The sequence below is a fragment of the Pinus tabuliformis genome, chromosome 4_2 (assembly GCF_031772625.1).
Source record: "Pinus tabuliformis cultivar Carrire ecotype Pingquan chromosome 4_2, CPIR1, whole genome shotgun sequence".
NCBI classification, from domain to species: Eukaryota; Viridiplantae; Streptophyta; class Pinopsida; order Pinales; family Pinaceae; genus Pinus; species Pinus tabuliformis.
Window position 1 is genome coordinate 760,557,123 of NC_142304.1, and position 17,440 is coordinate 760,574,562.

At 37.5% G+C, this 17,440-nt stretch overlaps 1 protein-coding gene across 1 annotated transcript in view; it reads right to left on the reverse strand.

Moving 5' to 3' along the window:
* Positions 1–392: 392 nt before the first annotated feature.
* Positions 393–17,440, reverse strand: part of LOC149171824 (sister-chromatid cohesion protein 3-like) — a 101,223-nt gene continuing 84,175 nt past the window's right edge. Inside the window, exons 4-13 of the mRNA XM_089424130.1 lie at positions 12,326–12,438; positions 12,124–12,216; positions 11,792–11,955; positions 11,329–11,565; positions 11,019–11,163; positions 10,750–10,928; positions 10,503–10,648; positions 10,287–10,411; positions 9,942–10,115; positions 393–470 (exon numbers count right to left, since the gene is read on the reverse strand). Of these exons, the coding sequence (XP_089280256.1) occupies positions 408–470; positions 9,942–10,115; positions 10,287–10,411; positions 10,503–10,648; positions 10,750–10,928; positions 11,019–11,163; positions 11,329–11,565; positions 11,792–11,955; positions 12,124–12,216; positions 12,326–12,438 (1,439 nt within the window). The 3' untranslated portion in view covers positions 393–407. The remainder of the gene's footprint in view (positions 471–9,941; positions 10,116–10,286; positions 10,412–10,502; positions 10,649–10,749; positions 10,929–11,018; positions 11,164–11,328; positions 11,566–11,791; positions 11,956–12,123; positions 12,217–12,325; positions 12,439–17,440) is intronic.

The following is a 17,440-nucleotide window of genomic DNA, read 5'->3' on the forward strand; positions in this document are numbered from 1 at the left end:
AAAAATTAGTTAGTTAAGTAGTTATTAGGCAAAGGGCATGATCAAAGATCATACCCATTCACCAAGAGGCACCCAAGGCAGCATAAAGCCAGGGGCCTCCCACAAATTCTAATCATCTTCTATCTTTTAATAATAATAAATATGAATTTGCTGAGTATTTGAATGCATTTGTGCCAGAGGATGATATCTGCAGCTTGCAATATTATAATGTGAAACAACAGAAATCTGAACCTATAGAAAAAGACGATGAAATTATTAAAATACATTTCAGAAAATATTTATGCAGAAATTACAAATGGAGCTTGTTGGGAGGAAGAAGCTGACTTGCATCCATCTGAAAAGTTTGAAGGAAAGGAACAGGTGGAAGAAAGTCCAAATAGCCGATGATCAGGAACGAACGGAGTCGATTAAAATGGAAATACTGATTCAGGATTCAGAGCATGAACCTTCAATAGCCAAATCTGTACAACCTGATGAGATTGCTGATCAGAAACCAGTTGAAAATACGGCTTCCAACAGTGGGGATGATGATGAGCAAGATATTATAGAAACTTGGCCTGAAACTAAAATCTTGTATACCGATACAAATGAGGGACTGAAACATGGGCTATCAATGTTCTCCTTAGACATAAATACTGACTACCGATTTACTGTAAAAATGTCGTGTTTACGGAAATGGAAGGCACGTGCCAAATTAAGCTCAACATGTGTATCACAATGGGCGAGGTTAAACAGAGCCCTTGCAGCTACAAATGCATGCCCAACTAGTAGTACAAGGACAACAAACTCAAGTGAATCAAGACATACAGGCCAGTAGCAAGAACTTGCAGCAATAGAGAAAGAAAACAATCTTGTTAAAGCAAACACAGATTTACAACAAATTAAATTGGATTTTGTAAAATTACAAACAGAATTCAATCCATTGCCATCTGATGCAGGGACAACAGCTGAGGGCAGTGAACTAGATTGGGACAAAAGCATCACTGATCCAATGTTCAATTTCGATGGCAATCTTGAAATTGAAACTGCTAGTCATTGGGATCCGTTCTCTGTGGATTCTCATCAGGGAGCTCCTGTCATTAGTAATCCTAACAATCCCTCAAGGTTTGCGCCCCAGAATCAAGCATCTGAGGATTTTGGAACAATGCCTCCAACGAATGATTGGGACTCAGGCTATCAAGCACTCTTCGTCTGCAACAGAAAAGTTGCTAAGGCATGGTTAATGCAGGGATTCTTTATTCTTTCTTCAACGGTGCATGAAATTTTTTCAATTTAAGATCGAGTTTCAAACCCCAGACCTCTGTCAATTCAAACAATAGTTGGGCTCTTAATCTTTTATACGATACTGTGTTCAAATTTAAACGCAATTATAATTTTAGGCATTTTAGCATGAAAATTCTCTCTTTTTTAATGCAAAGGTCAGAGAGGGTGGCCAGTGCGATACAGACATGAATACAGCAAGTTGTATTTGTGGATTTATAATTCCTTAGACTTGTACAAGTATTAACTACTCTGTAGTTTATCCAGCTTTCATCCACTGTTTCATGGTCCTAGTGACGAAGGGCCACACTCAGGAAGCTCATTCATTAATTCAATATCCAATTCTGGAGTTCAGTACGGGTGGCATAGCTAGGGTTTTCTTCAAAATGCAGTCTTCCAACGCCAACCCTAATGGCAATGGAGAACTCTGCCAAGATGCAGATGAATCATCATATGTGCATGTTAGTGAGCCACAGGTGCCTGTGCCTTCAAATTGCCAGGAGGGTGGCATTTTACCTCCCATGTCAGGAGAAAATCCAAATAGGAAAACATTGGTGTTACACTTGGATGGAACTTTGATTCATGTCAGTTTTATGCAACCGCCAGCTAGCTATGATTTTAGCGTATGTCTTGAGGGCCACAACAGAACCCTGTGTGTCAAAAAAGGCCTGGCGTGGATGAATTGTTGCAGCAATTAGGTAGTACAGGGTTGTATGAGATTGTCATCTTCGCGACGGGACTCAATCCTATGCAAATGATGTGGTCGACAAGATCTGGATTCATTGCCTCCTTTGAAACACAATATCACATACCGAAATATAATTCCCCCAAACCACTGCCCTGACAGACGCCATTGCAGAAAAGTTGAAGGAGTCCCCAATGCAGTGAAGGACCTCTCAATTCTCGGACAGAATTTGTGAAACGTCATTATTGTTGATGAGCATCCAGCGTTTTTTTTCTACAACCAGAAAACACCATTTAGATCATTTACTGGACTGGCGACAACACTGAGGACAAATTCCTCTTTCAACTCTTGTCCTTTTGTCTAAATTTTCAAGATGCAGATTCGATATGGAGCAGTCGAACCATGTCGAAGGCATCTGTCACAACCATATGGTATGCTGAATGCATCTGTTACAATGGACACGACTGTAGGAAACTATGGTGACTGTTAGTAATAAATATACTAACATAAATATAAATAAAAGAATTTTAATGATAAGTTTCTTTATAAAAATTATTAAAGTTACATTATAAAATTATAAAGTTACTTTACAATCTGTTTATAAGTTACTTTCTAAAAAAATAATTAATACATATAACATAAAATATTAAAAAATATTAAAATTTAAAAAGAAAAGAAAATCGAAAGGGAAATGGATAAACCCTGATTCCAACATATTACTAATGACAAAATTACACATGCCGAAGTGATTTACGCATCAAAACGAGAATTGCTTTCATTATGCTTTGAGGAAAAAGCATCCCTTAATGGGGTCGCAATGTAACAAACATAATAATGCGTAATAATTAATTAAAATGTATAAAGGTGCGTCTTATCAAAAAGACACATTTCTTCGTATGAAAGAGCACCCCGCCTAGCATTTATAATGGAGCCCCTTATTGTAACAATCATCCTATTCATTTTATCCATATTATATATATATATATACAATTGTGTATATAACATTTTAAGTACAAACAGCAACAGTGTTTGTTATAGTGGCATCAAAGTATACTGTTGAAGTATACGGACTTTGTTCGTTACAGTGGTAGCAGAGCAGTTTGTTCCTCGACTAGCCACTGTACTGTTCATCCATTAAAGTTTAAGTCCAGAAATCATGGGAACATATTCCCAAGATTATGACGATATGGATAGATGAGAATTATTACAAGAAATGAGAGAAATACTGGCAAAATCGATAAGAATTCTTGAATTTCCAGATTCAACACCTACTCTAGAAGCTGACCTTAAGGTCAAAGAAGATGATATCTCCAGCTTGCAATATTATAATGTGAAACAACAGAAATCTGAACCTATAGAAAGAGAGGATGAAATTATTAAAAATACAATTCCAGAAAATATTTCTGCAGAAGTTACAAATGGAGATTGTTGGCAGGAAGAAGATGACTTGCATCCATCTGAAAATTCTGAAGGAAAGGAACAGGTGGAAGAAGCTCAAGCAGTCGATGATTCAGAACGAACAGAGTCGGTTAAAATGGGAACACTGATTCAAGATTCGGAGCATGAACCTTCAATGGCCAAATATGTACAACCTAATGAGATTGTTGATCAGAAACCAAGGGAAAATACGGCTTTCAACAGTGGGGATGATGATGAGCAAGATCTTACAGAAACTTGGCCTGAAACTAAAATATTGCTTAACGCTACAAATGAGGGACTGAAACATGGGTTATCAATGTTCTCCTTAGACATAAACACTGACTACAATTTACTGTAAAAATGCTGTGTTTATGGAAATCGAAGGCACGTGCCAAATTAAGCCTTTTTAAGATAATATCACCCTTTAAGCATTTAAATAAGATAGAAAAAGATTAACATGTCAAGTCAAGATTTTGTTTGAGCAATGGGTACATTGCTACTAGGGTCATGAGAGATGAGTTCAACAATCAATACCACTAACATCAAGGTACATAGAGGGCATGGTGCTTGTTGCCTCAAAATCTAGCAAGCCTTGTGAGGGGACTCACAAGGCAAGGACTAAACCTTGTTGCAACAATGAGGTAGAATGCCACTGTCGCCTCAACAATCTTCCTCCTGCTCTTTTGTGGAATTTCACCACAAGGGTGTCTTCCCAATGATACCTAAGATATTCTAGGTCATAAGGTTCAAGGTGATGAAGATATAGGCTAGGTGAAGACACTCTTGAATGGACAAAGAAGTAATTCTTCTTGATATAAGGAAGAGTGTATCACGCACCTGTTGGAAAATAAAAGTAATTATATTAGGGTTTGATTCTCCTTTCTTGATAATTACTTGTGAATGTGTTGGCTACTTTTACTTCTTTATTATATCAAGCAATTACCATAATATGTGTGTATGAAGATCACAAAACAAGAGACACAAGATATAGGCACTATGTCAGGGAAAAACCCAATCAAGATAATTCTTCCCTTCAATAGAATTCTTTGAGACTCTTCACCCTACACCAAGACCAGACCTTCCCTCCACACCAAGTCAGCCTTCTAGATCTTTGACCCCTTCCAGCGACTTCGACTAGGCAACAACTTCCAGCAACAAACGCCTTCTGGCAATAGCGAAACTTAGGAGACTTCAATCTCCCAATCCAGACCACGAGACAGAGAGAGAGGCAAATTTTTTATTTTTCCTTTCTCGTTGGACTTCCCCAAACTCGCATTCACTTCGACTTGCCAACAACAGACTTTGCACCTTTTCCCAGCTGCAAGAGAACTTCAGACTTTTTCCTAGCTACAAGACATATTGAACTTTGTGAGAGAATGATGCTCCAAATGAATTCAATGAGCTTGTATTTATAGGCTCCATGTGAGGTCGAATAGGGTCCTTAGGCCGACTTGATCTTCTTCCAGGCCGACTTGATCTTCTAGGCTGACATGGTGTGGAGGTTACATAAATCATATTTGACTCAATACTTAACCTTTTTACATGATTCAAAAGCCCAAGAAGGGTCTCTTTAAAAGTACAATGACTCTATTGACTCAGAATAAATCCTAGAAGTCCTCAATGGGGACTTTGACCTAAAACATGGCGACCCAAGCATGAAACCCATGCTTTAATAAGTCACAATAATAATAATAATAATACTTTCTTTATTCTTTTGACAAGTACATTACATGATGACTCAAGTACATTAATGAAGACCGAACATAGTTACATTTTCCAACACTCCCTCTTAACTAGGCAGGTATTCATAATCTGCAAATACAATAGAAGATCTCAAACTATATGAACCATGAAGAACATTAGGCACCGCAATGCCATGGACTAGATTCCTGGCCAGGGCAATCTATCTAAGTGGTCTCTCAACAATTTAGGCGTTGTGATCCCATGGACTAGATTCTTGACCAAGGCAATCTATCCAAGTGGTCTCTCAACAATTTAGGCACCGCAATGCCATAGACTAGGTCATGATCGGGGTAATCTATCCATGTGGGAATATGATGGACTCAAGCTTTCAGCCCCTCTACGTACCATCATGCTTACTTGCTAACCACCAACCCAAAAATCCAGGTGTGTATCCAAAACAGAGCTCAATAATCAACACCACTTTTCCAACTTCGGGACCCAAACATCAACACAAAGTGCCGACCAGATGTCTTCCCAGGCAATGCTTCACTCACAAAGCCTTAACGTCCCTTGATCTTGCAAATCAAGGATGACCAATCTCTCCCAATCAAACTGATTGGTAATCAGCATGCTATCAAAAACTTTGAGAGATTCACCTGTACAAACACAAGCCCAATCAATAATATATTTTCACATGTACATAATCATATACAAACCTTCGAGGTCGTTCTAGATGTTGCTCCTCAATTCAGTAGGACTATCAACCGAATCTTGAATAGAAGATTCCTCAATCATATACTTTCCTTTCCTACTTATGTAGCAACATATCCTCCAAAATTCATTCTTCAATTAACACCAAGCTATGCCCTCCCTCTCAACCAAGAAGCACTTCTTCATTCAGGCTCCCTCTTAATCTTAGGGAGATCTCTTCTACGCAGGCTTCCTCCGAGAGAAGAGCTTCTTCTTTTCGTCATCGAAGAATCTCTCGCAGCTTCCAACCATTTCATCAGAGTTATTATCATCCTCATCATGCTTGTCACATCAAGCATCTTCACCAAGTTGAAGATTGTGTACCTACACAACTTAGATAGCAAGTACAACCAAATCTATAGAAGCATGAAGTTAGTCATATCAGAATCACGGAGGCATTTTAACTATATCAAATACCCAGACTTAATTACAAACAAGAGACATATACTCTTCAACATCTTACTAGGGACTTTTCATAAACCCAAGACTACTTCACAGCAACTTTCGTTCCATCTAGGGTTCAATGTTTCTTCCAAGGGTATGACATACCTTACTTTAACATACAGCAAACCCTAGAAACAATTACATCTAACAACCTTTCCAAATTCATACGTTAGACTTCCCACTAGGGTTTCATACAAATCCTAAATTTCATACAAAAGAATCAATCAAAGTCAATCACATCTTAGTCATTAACATGAACAGCTTCCACTAGGGTTAGTTGCAAACCATAGATTTCTGATCAACCATCAAATCCAACCAAAACTCAGATTTCACAAATCTCAAATTATCATATTGTCATCATACATCAGAGGTTTTCACTTCGACTAAGGTTCAACTCCAAACCCTTAGAATTTCATTTTCACAATCTCAACAATCAATAGATCTCAGATTGTTACATCACACATACTAGTCAATTTAACTACTCCTAGGGTTTAGCTGCAAAACCCTAGATTTCCAAATATCATCCTAGAATTTCAGACAAGGACTTCCATTAAATCCTAAAACTTATGACCATTAATAACTAGGTCAACCCATGTATCAGGAATTCATTACCATGCATAAGCATATCATATGTCCGACAACATTAATACATCTGACCTAGACCAAGCTAGGGATTTGACCAAAAGGACATATCTATATATACCTAGGGATTCATCATCATGCAAAGGCATTTCATATCATGTGTTAGTCAAACCCAACTTCATAATGATCAATAAGAGTTAGATACACAACAATCTTGATTACACTAGGGTTTGATCAGATAAACACACACATACCAAGGAAATCATTTCTAAGACAATATAAGGGTCTTGCTCACACATTCCACCAAATTCTAATGAGCTAGGGTTTCAATGTAGAAACATAGCAAACCCAACATTACCAAAACTTCAAAGCTTCGTGATTTTCGACCTTAGCATTCAACCCTAACAAGTTAGGTTTTCCTCATCATACCAAAATCCCAAACATGACATCATCAAACTTCAAATAGCATTTCACCATATCCCTAAGCAATTTAGGGTTTTAGACATTCACATTAGCATACCCTTTGGTTAGGGTTTTCCAGACCCTGTCTAGGGTTCTACAAAACCAGTTGAGTGGGGTGGGTAGATTTATCAAGAGATGAATCACCCAAAGCAAGAATCATTATGATTCAAAATAGCTAGACATAACAATGTTAGTAATAGACTGTCAAATGAATAATCCTTCAATATACAGAAATCGATGTATTTAAAGCATACCTTTGTTCCTTGACAAACCTTGTCTTGAGAGGTCCTCCTTCATACTCCTTGAGAATATAGCAGATGTCTTTCGGAACATGAAATTATGTTGGACTTCTAAAGATTTGGAGGTGGTCCATACTCCGCTTTTTTTTCCTATGAATACTTCTTCAGGTGTAGTATTATCAAGAGTCAAGACTCTTACAAGGACTTCTATTTTGAATGTATACCGTTGTCATCGCTGCTTTTCCCCATAAGGAGCATAGTTTGAATGCCTTCTTCAATTGACCTATTCTTCCTTTCAGCCAATCCATTTTTGTTCGAGATAATAGGGAACAATGAGCTCCCTCCTAATACCTACTTCCTTACAATATGCAATCAATTCCTTAGAAGTGTATTTTCCCACCATTGTCAAACCTCAGAGTTTTTATTTCCACTTCAGCGCTAAACTCCTTGAATTTATCAAATAATTCATCTTTTGTCTTGAGAAGGTAGAGCCATGTCTTTCTAATATGGTCATCAATGAATGTCACATAGTAGATATGACCTCCAAGTGATTTGTCAAACATGGGCCCACACACATCGGAACTGATGAGGTCTAATATCTCTTTAGACCTAGTTTTACTAGATTCACAAACTCCAATAACCCTAGCTTTTATCAATACTAGAGTCTTTTTCCCAAACCAATACTTTTCCATCAACAAAAGCAATTCTTTACCTTTTATCTTCTAAACAATAAAAAGCAAACTCCTTTTCAAACCTGGAACATATATAATGCAGCTTTGATCCATTATCCAGCTTCAACGAAGTTGATACCAGGCCTCTAACAACATAGCTTTTGGTGCTCTTGATTAAATGCTAATCGCATACCTTCATACTTGATATAATCTAATGAAATGCCACAATCCCATTGATCCTGAATTCCTGAAAAATGTTAAGTCTACTGAATTTTAAATAGGATATGAAATTCTATTTTCTCCATATGAGGTCCACTGAGGCTGGAACCACTCTCAACCATCCTAAGTCATTTCATGGTAATGTTAAAAATTTAAGTAAAAGGATGAAAATGAGAAATAAAGGAGAATGTCACTTTTACTTTAAGAATTTAACATTACCATGAAGGAGCATCAAGGAAGCATCAAGGGAGCACATTGGGAGCGTTCGAGAAGCCCCAACCCAACTTAAGTCAAAGCAAAAATAATAAAAATATTTAGAACCCTATGGAACCGCCTATCTCCCTTCAGATCTGCTTGGGATCCGTGCCCGATTCGCCGTGGATCCGAGGAGGATCCGTCATCGGATCCGCGGAGCTGGCACGGTTCCGAATTTCTAGGAACCGTCTTCTCCGCCCTGATCCGCGTTTCCGAAATTCCAAACCGCGGATCCAACGACGGATCCCCCACGGATCCGTACGGGTCGCGGATCCTGGTTTGGATCCTTGGGGGGGGACGTTTCGTGCAACACTGGGTTAATCCATGTGTCCTATGTGCCCATCCCCTCAACAAGTCAGCCCCTTATCAAAGGGTAACGTGTGAAATGTGTCCCAACTACCACATCAAAAAGTGAGTCTCCCTAGCACTTATCCCGAGAAAGACATAATTGGTTGTTGCGGACATTCCGATAACATCCCGATTTTATCTCAGAATCACGATTTTTTGGCCTAGCCGGTGTTTGCCGATTTTTAACAATATTTTGATGGTATCTTGATTTTGCCGATGTTTTGCTGATTTTTACCGATATTTTCCCGATTTTTTGGTTTTCCGGGCCCTTGCCGATTTTATCCCAATGCCGATGTTCACAACATTGCTGGGTACCTTGCCAAATATCCCAGATTGGTCCTTTGGTTAACAAAACATGACCACAGGTAATGAAAGTTCTCAAACTATCAAATCAATCTAGGGACTTGCACCACAAAGCCAACTTCCATATTAGAAAATCTTTTTGGTGCAGGTGATGCCTCATAAAATATTTGTCTCTGAGTTGTTGTCTATGTGTGATTATTCAAAACAAATACACAGCAAGTATTCTATCACTAGCAATTACAACAGTATCTTAGGTTCTAACATATTTGTAAGGAAAAAAACCATTTTCAAGCATCAACTAAATAGGTTAACAAATACACCTTTCCCTCATACATACATACATATTCAATACATATTAGCTAAGCTTTCAAGGAAGATGGTGTTAATGGAGTCGTCAATAGGCAAGAAGTAATATCTCTTATAACAACAATTGAAAGCTCTTTTATGAAATTGCGATAAAGGGGTGTTTCTACTTTAATATATGTTAATTAAGAATGCCACAGTACAGTAATGTCATAATGCAGTATTTCATGGAATTTGTAACCTTGAACTTGGGAAACCATTAAGTATCTCATTTCAGTTTTCTTAATGAAATTGAGAGTTTCAGTCCTTAGGATATACCTTCTGAGCTTTGCTGAGTGAAGGCTTACGGTTATCAGCAGTAGGAACAATCTTCTCTCCTACTGCCTTCTTCATGGAAGCACATAAAACACGAACAAGATTTGTGGCATCTTTCTCTGTAAGTTCAATCCTTGGATTGTCATCTAAAAGCATAGAAATGATACATTTCCAATCCTGTCAAGTAAAAAACCCAAACATGAAAACTCTAGACAGTGGCCCCATTAGAGACATGCTTGATCTTACACAGATAGATTTAAACCATAAAATGAAACAGCATAAACTGATTTTTAGAATCTTCTACTACCGCTTAAAATTAAAATGTCCAAATATGCTTGCTTAGCTTACTTTCATTGCCTTCATATCTTCCCAGACAGCATCAATCACATAGTCACTGAGAATTGGGTCTGTGGAAAACTCCTTTAATATTTGCAGCAACCTGCCTAAAGGAACTTCAGACTCATTTTCCATTCCTACCAAGTCAATAGGGATGAGTAATTAGTTATATTTCTTCCTGTGTAAAGCATTTTAAAGAATACTCTATGAAATTATGAATACTAATACCTTTTGTCATGGGCTGTGAGCTGCTAAATTTCTGAGCTATTAAGTGGTCATACACTAATTCTCCAACAGCACGGCGAATGAGTGGTGATTCATCAATCAATAGGTCATACAGTGGGCCAAGGTCCTCGTCTGGGAGAAGCTGATGCCTGGAATGTAGATAACAACATGTACAAAAAACAAAATCAATTTCTAATCAAAGACTACTATTTATAAATACAGATGTACAAATATTTAAAAAAAAAATTACCTTAATAACTGTTTCAAGAGTCCTATGGCACTAACAGCCACGGATATATCAATATCATCTGCTAGCTCAATCATACGGTTGCAAAATCGTTCTGTGAAGAGGCTAAGTGATGGCACATTATCATCCACCTCATATAGATTTTGCAGTGCCATTATAGAGATTTTCCGGACAGCAGCATTCTTCATTACCAAAACAAGAATAAAGACATGCAGTCAGCTTATATTAAAGATTGGGGGGCACCACATGCAATAAACCTTTCAAAATGTTACCTTATCATTCAAAGTCCATCCAAGGTATTTCAAGTATAGATCTTGTAAGAATAGGGATGGATAAGACAGAATCCATGAACCAATAGCTCTGATACATGCAATCCGAATATCTGGATCTACGTCTCGATAACGATGCATAAAAAGCCTGATGAAGCCAATTTTTATGTAGCTAATAAGTACATCAGATAGTCTCTGTCTAAGATAAAGCAAATGCCTTTCATGTAGACAAAACTCATCCACTCCATTTCTCTCTAAAAGGGCTGAATGCTCAAGATTAAGAAAATTAACTGTGATAAACTATGTAACTAACCCTGTAAATATTTTACGCATCATTTCCTCTGCCATAGTTATCTTTTCATGCGTCATAGACAAAGTCTTATTCAATGACTCCAAACGAGGGCCATCTTTCCTTTTCTTTTTCTCAGCATTCAACTGGCGTTGTGTAGTCTCACGCTGTCCACCGAGAGTTTTTGCAACAGTAACAAGTGATGTCACAAGCTGGAGTCCAACCAATGTTGTAACCTGTCGAAAAACTCTTGGAGGTGTACTGAATGAAACACAAGAACAATGATCAGAGATTGCGATGTATGAACTTGAAGCACAAAAAAGTCGAGACTGATTTAAAAAATCAAATATTTTAATGTCTCAAAAGTTAAAAAATCAAATATTTTAATGTCTCAAAAGTTAATATTTTAATGTCTAAAAAGTTAAAATGTAGATTATATTTTATATATCGCATAGTCTCTGGAATATGTTCTATAAAAAAGACCAACCATGAAAGAGCAATCACATAATCTATGCATTTCTCCATGAATACTTGATCAAACAAAGGTCCATCCTGGCATTCAAGAACAAGGCTGTCCAGAAAAACAAGAAGGTTATCTTTGAAATTCTTCAAATCCTTTTGCTTGGATCCAAGGTAGTCTTCTATATTGCCCTGGTGTTTAGTCAAGAAGATTTTTATTGAAATTGTACCCAAAAGCACAGGAAGATTCATTCCTGGAAACATAATATTTCCACAAGAAGATATAACATATGATTCTTAAATTAACCTCAACAATTTTAATTGGACACATAAAAGGCTAAATAAATTTCTAATGGATACATCCTTGGCTTGGTTTACTAAGGAGACCACCACATCATCCACATCAATTTCATCCAACGGACCTTCATCTGCCTGGTATTTAACTCCACATGCCTGTAAGCAAATTGGTTATGTAAGTTGTATATATAAATAAAATCATTCTAAACAGAAAAATGGAAGTACAAAGATTTCATGTTTAGAGTCTACACTCTAGAAAACAAACCTCAAATAGCATTGTTAGTAACTCTGTTAAAGCAGCTTTTGTATCTGATTCATATCTCTCTACCCAGTTTTTTGCAGCCTGTGGTACAAGCTTTCCTTGATACTTGATGACATCTGTAGAAAAACAAAATAAGAGATTTTAAATTTCGTCCAAAACAAATCACAACCACCAAGATCACCTACCAGCTAGAGAGACAGAAAAAGGGAGAATTGCAGGGGAGAAAAGAAACCAATGAATATAAATGACATCAAAATACATTCAATTCCAATTGCATTTTAATGATGTCTTTAATTTCTCTATTTTCTTAAAGCAATTCAAAAGTTGAAAATCAGTAAGTCATGTCTATGAAAAAGACACACAAAGAATATCAGTTTTATTTGACTCAGACATCAATTGCTGATATTTAAAAAAATACTCTTGCCATTTTGGTGCATGCCTATATTTCCTCATATTCAAACTAAATGATGACATGGTTTAGGCAACTAGCAATGCTTTTGCTTGAACCTATTTTATGTTGCATGAGAAATCCAGTGTTCAATACTGGCAGTAAGGTACTGACCATCTTAGAACAAAACTTGATGCTTATCTTGGCGCATATTAACCATTTTATCCGTTACATCAAATAAACATTGTACAGAATATGCATACTCCAGAGTCCATATATGTTTTTCTTGGTTGAAATTGAAACTTTACTTTTTCCTTGGATATTACTTGTAAATACCATGGCACACTTTCTTACATTGCACATTTTGCCTTGTTTCTTGAACTCTCTCTTTCCCATTTACTGTAACTGAATCTATAACCTATAACCAGGTTTACTCATTATAGTAAATATTGACCTATTTCCAAACGTGAGTGTTTTGATTTTTTCTGGAGAGTGCAACTTCCTGTTATGGACAATCGTATATGTGAAGTGTCATTGGAAACAACTGCCCATTTTGGAAATATTGTTAGAGACAGTTACTGATGCCCACAGAACAAAAGTTCCCAGTCACAGTTTTGTAGAAATTGCACTTCAGAAATTTATGGCATGCTGGTTCTAGAGCCTTTGCTTAGATTCACAGTGATTACAGACTTGGATGATAATACTTCCCTCCCTTTTCTTTCAGTCGTTGCATCCAGCTTCAACACCACTTGTCATGCTCTGTTATCGAGATGGAGTTTTCACTCATGTTCTTTCATTTCTTCTCTGTATTCTTTCCTTCTCAAACCAGCCACTTACCTCTTGAGTATCTTGCTGTTGGTCTTAGATCTTTTATCCTTACCTATTGCTGATTAGCTTAAGACTTAGGGGCTGATACAGCACTTCCACTTTGTATTACACTGCTGTTACCATTTTAGTACCATCAACCTGCTTTTCTGGCCATTCGTTGAACATTAATAAAACTAAATTATTATCCCTCCATCCAATCATAAGAATGTAGATGCCACATTGGTGGGGATGCAATCCTAAATACCTGTCTTCCCTTATCTTTCCTCCCCCTACAAATGTGACCAAGAAACTGATTTCAACATTGCATGGTGATGATTGCTTCTCCTTGTCCTCCCATGCCACCACAATCAAAGTAGCCAGGCTTCAAATTTCTAAGGGCAGAGTAGCTTGGTATCAAAAGTAAGCACATCTACAATCAAATCTGAGATTCTTGGTTATGTATCAATAAGAAGCCATGCATGTTTTTCTTCATCTCCTCTTGCAACATAATGAAATCTCCAGAGTCAAGCACTAAAAAGCAAATTCAATTTGTCAAAAAGGAAAAGATTTCATGATAACTGTAGCATCTCCATTGGTTTTGAAATTTGTGTTCACATGTCTTTGTATATATTAGTCTTTGATGTTCTTATGTTTTCTTTTTTTTAGAAAAATGATGCTGATATTAACAAAGAAAAATATGCTACAAAGATTATATATAAGTGAGCAAGAGTCTACCTAAAGCACAAGAGAAAGGCATTTAGGCCAGACGACACCCCAACTGCACAACCTCTTGTTAGATTTCCTTAAAACCCAGTAACTGATTTACAATTTTCTAAGTGTAAAAACCAGAAACACAAACAACTGTTGCACTGGAAACTTAAATTGCAAATACACTGAGTTTTATAACTTATCATGCACAGTGGAAAATAAATCAGATGATGTTGGAAATACTGAGAGGGGGGTGAATCAGTATTTCCTTTTACAATTGTTATTTTACCAATTAAGATCACTTAAAATAGAACACAAAATGAACAACAAAAGAAAAAATTTATTAACAATAATGACAAGGACTCCAATCCTCTTTACAACAAATCAAGTACAATGATACTTCAAGGCTCCAACCCTAGATGAAGACTCCAATCTTCAAATCAACCAGGCTCCAACCTGTACTATACCAAGCTCCAACTTGGTCTTCTTGAGGACTCCAATCCTCTCAACAGTTCAAGCTCCAACCTAGTTTTCACAAGGCTCCAACCTTGTGTGAGGACTCGAATCCTCTAGGGCTACAACCCTCTAAATCTAGTTCAATTCTATTGAAAAATTAGAAAGGCAGAAAGATTTTATTTATGTTGATAATTACTTGTGATATTCTTATGTTCGTATTAAGTTTCTTGTGTTCTTCTTTTATCTTAGTTCATCAAGCAATTACCAAAACCATAACACGAAGATCAAAAACACCAGATGTAGGCAGGCAGCCAAGGAAAAACCCCTATCAAGGGGAAAAGCCAGTCAACAACTCTTCCTTCAATAGTTTCACGAGATAATCCAAGACTCTTTTACCTAGACATAGACTTCCTCCAATCACCAAGTCAGCCCTTTCCTTCTTCTACAGATAATAACCTTCTAGCAACAACTTCGACCTAGAACTTCAATCTTGCAGCAACATAACTTTGACCTAGTAGCAACCGCAGATCTTTGACCTAGAGGCAACAGCACTTCGACCTAGAAGCAGCAGCAAAATTTCGACCTGGATGCAATAGAAACTTTGACCTTGATGCAGCAACAGAGACTTCGACCTTCCAGCAGTAGCCTAGTAAATTCACACTTGTGAGAGATAGATTCCCCAGAAACTTCGATCTTGCAATTCTTCTCCTTCTCCTGCAATTTCGTACTCTTCTGCTTCTTCTGCTTGTATATCGAACTTGTGATGAGATGTCCTCCAAATGAATCGAACTGCACTTTATTTATAGCCTCTTTTGTGGGTCAAATTACCCTAATGTAGGTCGACTTGATTAGGTGAGGGTTGACTTGGTGTGGAGGTGACAAATGACTTATTTGACTCAATAAAAATTCTTTTTACATGATTCAAAAGCCCAAGAAGGGTCTCATAAAATGGACAATGACTCTAATGACTCAATATAAAACCTAGAAGTCCTCAATGGGGACTTTGACCTATAACATGATGACCCAAGCATGAAACCCATGCTTTAATAAGTCATAATAATAATAATAATAAAATTTTCTTTTTCTTTCTTTTGATAAATACATTTCATTATGACTCAAATACAATTATGAAGACCAAACCTAGTTACATTCTTCAACACTCCCTTTTAACTAGGGAGGTATTCATAATTACACATATATTTACCTGTCACGCCCCCAGGTCTACGGTAATCTTCCAACCGTGTCCGGCGAGGTGCGGCACCACCGTACACTTGCTTTTTAACAATACTCGTGCACATGGACTACGCCTTTCCACATTAACATACTTAATTCATCTTTCTCAATTAAGTAAAATGCATTAATCTTCATACACGTTCATAACCAATATGCAATTAAACCGAGAACATAACAATTGCACACAATTATAGAGGGAGGGGCAACTCCCGAACAAGTCCGCCCGATAATAATATATTATGAAAGATTTCAATAATACATCATACAAGTGTGCCTGGCAAAATCCAAGGCCAACACTTAGAATTATTTACAACAAGGCAAGACAGCCTTTTACATACACATTTGTGCACCTTTGCCCAAGAGCGGGTACCCACACGGGTCACCAAGACGCTCACACAATCTTACACAAATACCGTGTCCAAAACTCCTTAACCGAGACAACACTTCACATAACCCAACCTTAAGACATGCGAGCTCTTCTTAACTTTCATGCGCATGAGGAATGCGCACATCCTTTAAGACTTTCGCACTTCTCTCTTGTCCTTATGCGAAGGAAGTCAAGCGAAGTTCGATGGAGAAATGAAGCTCCATCCTCCATAATATATACGCTCTCCTTCATGTATTTTAAGGGGGGGTGCACCACTCATGGCCGACCCCACCATTATGCATACATGCCCACGTATATATTATATTATATTATATTTTATTCTTATTATTTTAATTAATCCACACATATTTATATATGTGTACAAGCCTCCATATAATATGCTTATGTGCTCATTTGGAGAGGGGTGTCCAGCCTTAAGGCCGACCCCCATATCCTCCGCTCAACGCCCATAACCACATATTAACCCGTCGGCTTCGCCTCTTTTACATCGCATATAATTAAGGCAGCAACACTTAGTTTTATTTCTAAGTATTACTTCGCTCGTCGCATTTCTGTCAAGCTTTCGACTCTTTTACCTAGACATAGACTTCCTCCAATCACCAAGTCAGCCCTTTCCTTCTTCTACAGATAATAACCTTCTAGCAACAACTTCGACCTAGAACTTCAATCTTGCAGCAACATAACTTTGACCTAGTAGCAACCGCAGATCTTTGACCTAGAGGCAACAGCACTTCGACCTAGAAGCAGCAGCAAAATTTCGACCTGGATGCAGCAGAAACTTTGACCTTGATGCAGCAACAGAGACTTCTACCTTCCAGCAGTAGCCTAGTAAATTCACACTTGTGAGAGATGGATTCCCCAGAAACTTCGATATTGCAACTCTTCTCCTTCTCCTGCAATTTCGTATTCTTCTGCTTCTTCTGCTCGTATATCGAACTTGTGATGAGATATATTCCAAATGAATCGAACTGCACTTTATTTATAGCCTCTTTTGTGGGTCAAATTACCCTAATGTAGGTCGACTTGATTAGGTGAGGGTTGACTTGGTGTGGAGGTGACAAATGACTTATTTGACTCAATAAAAATTCTTTTTACAAGATTCAAAAGCCCAAGAAGGGTCTCATAAAATGGACAATAA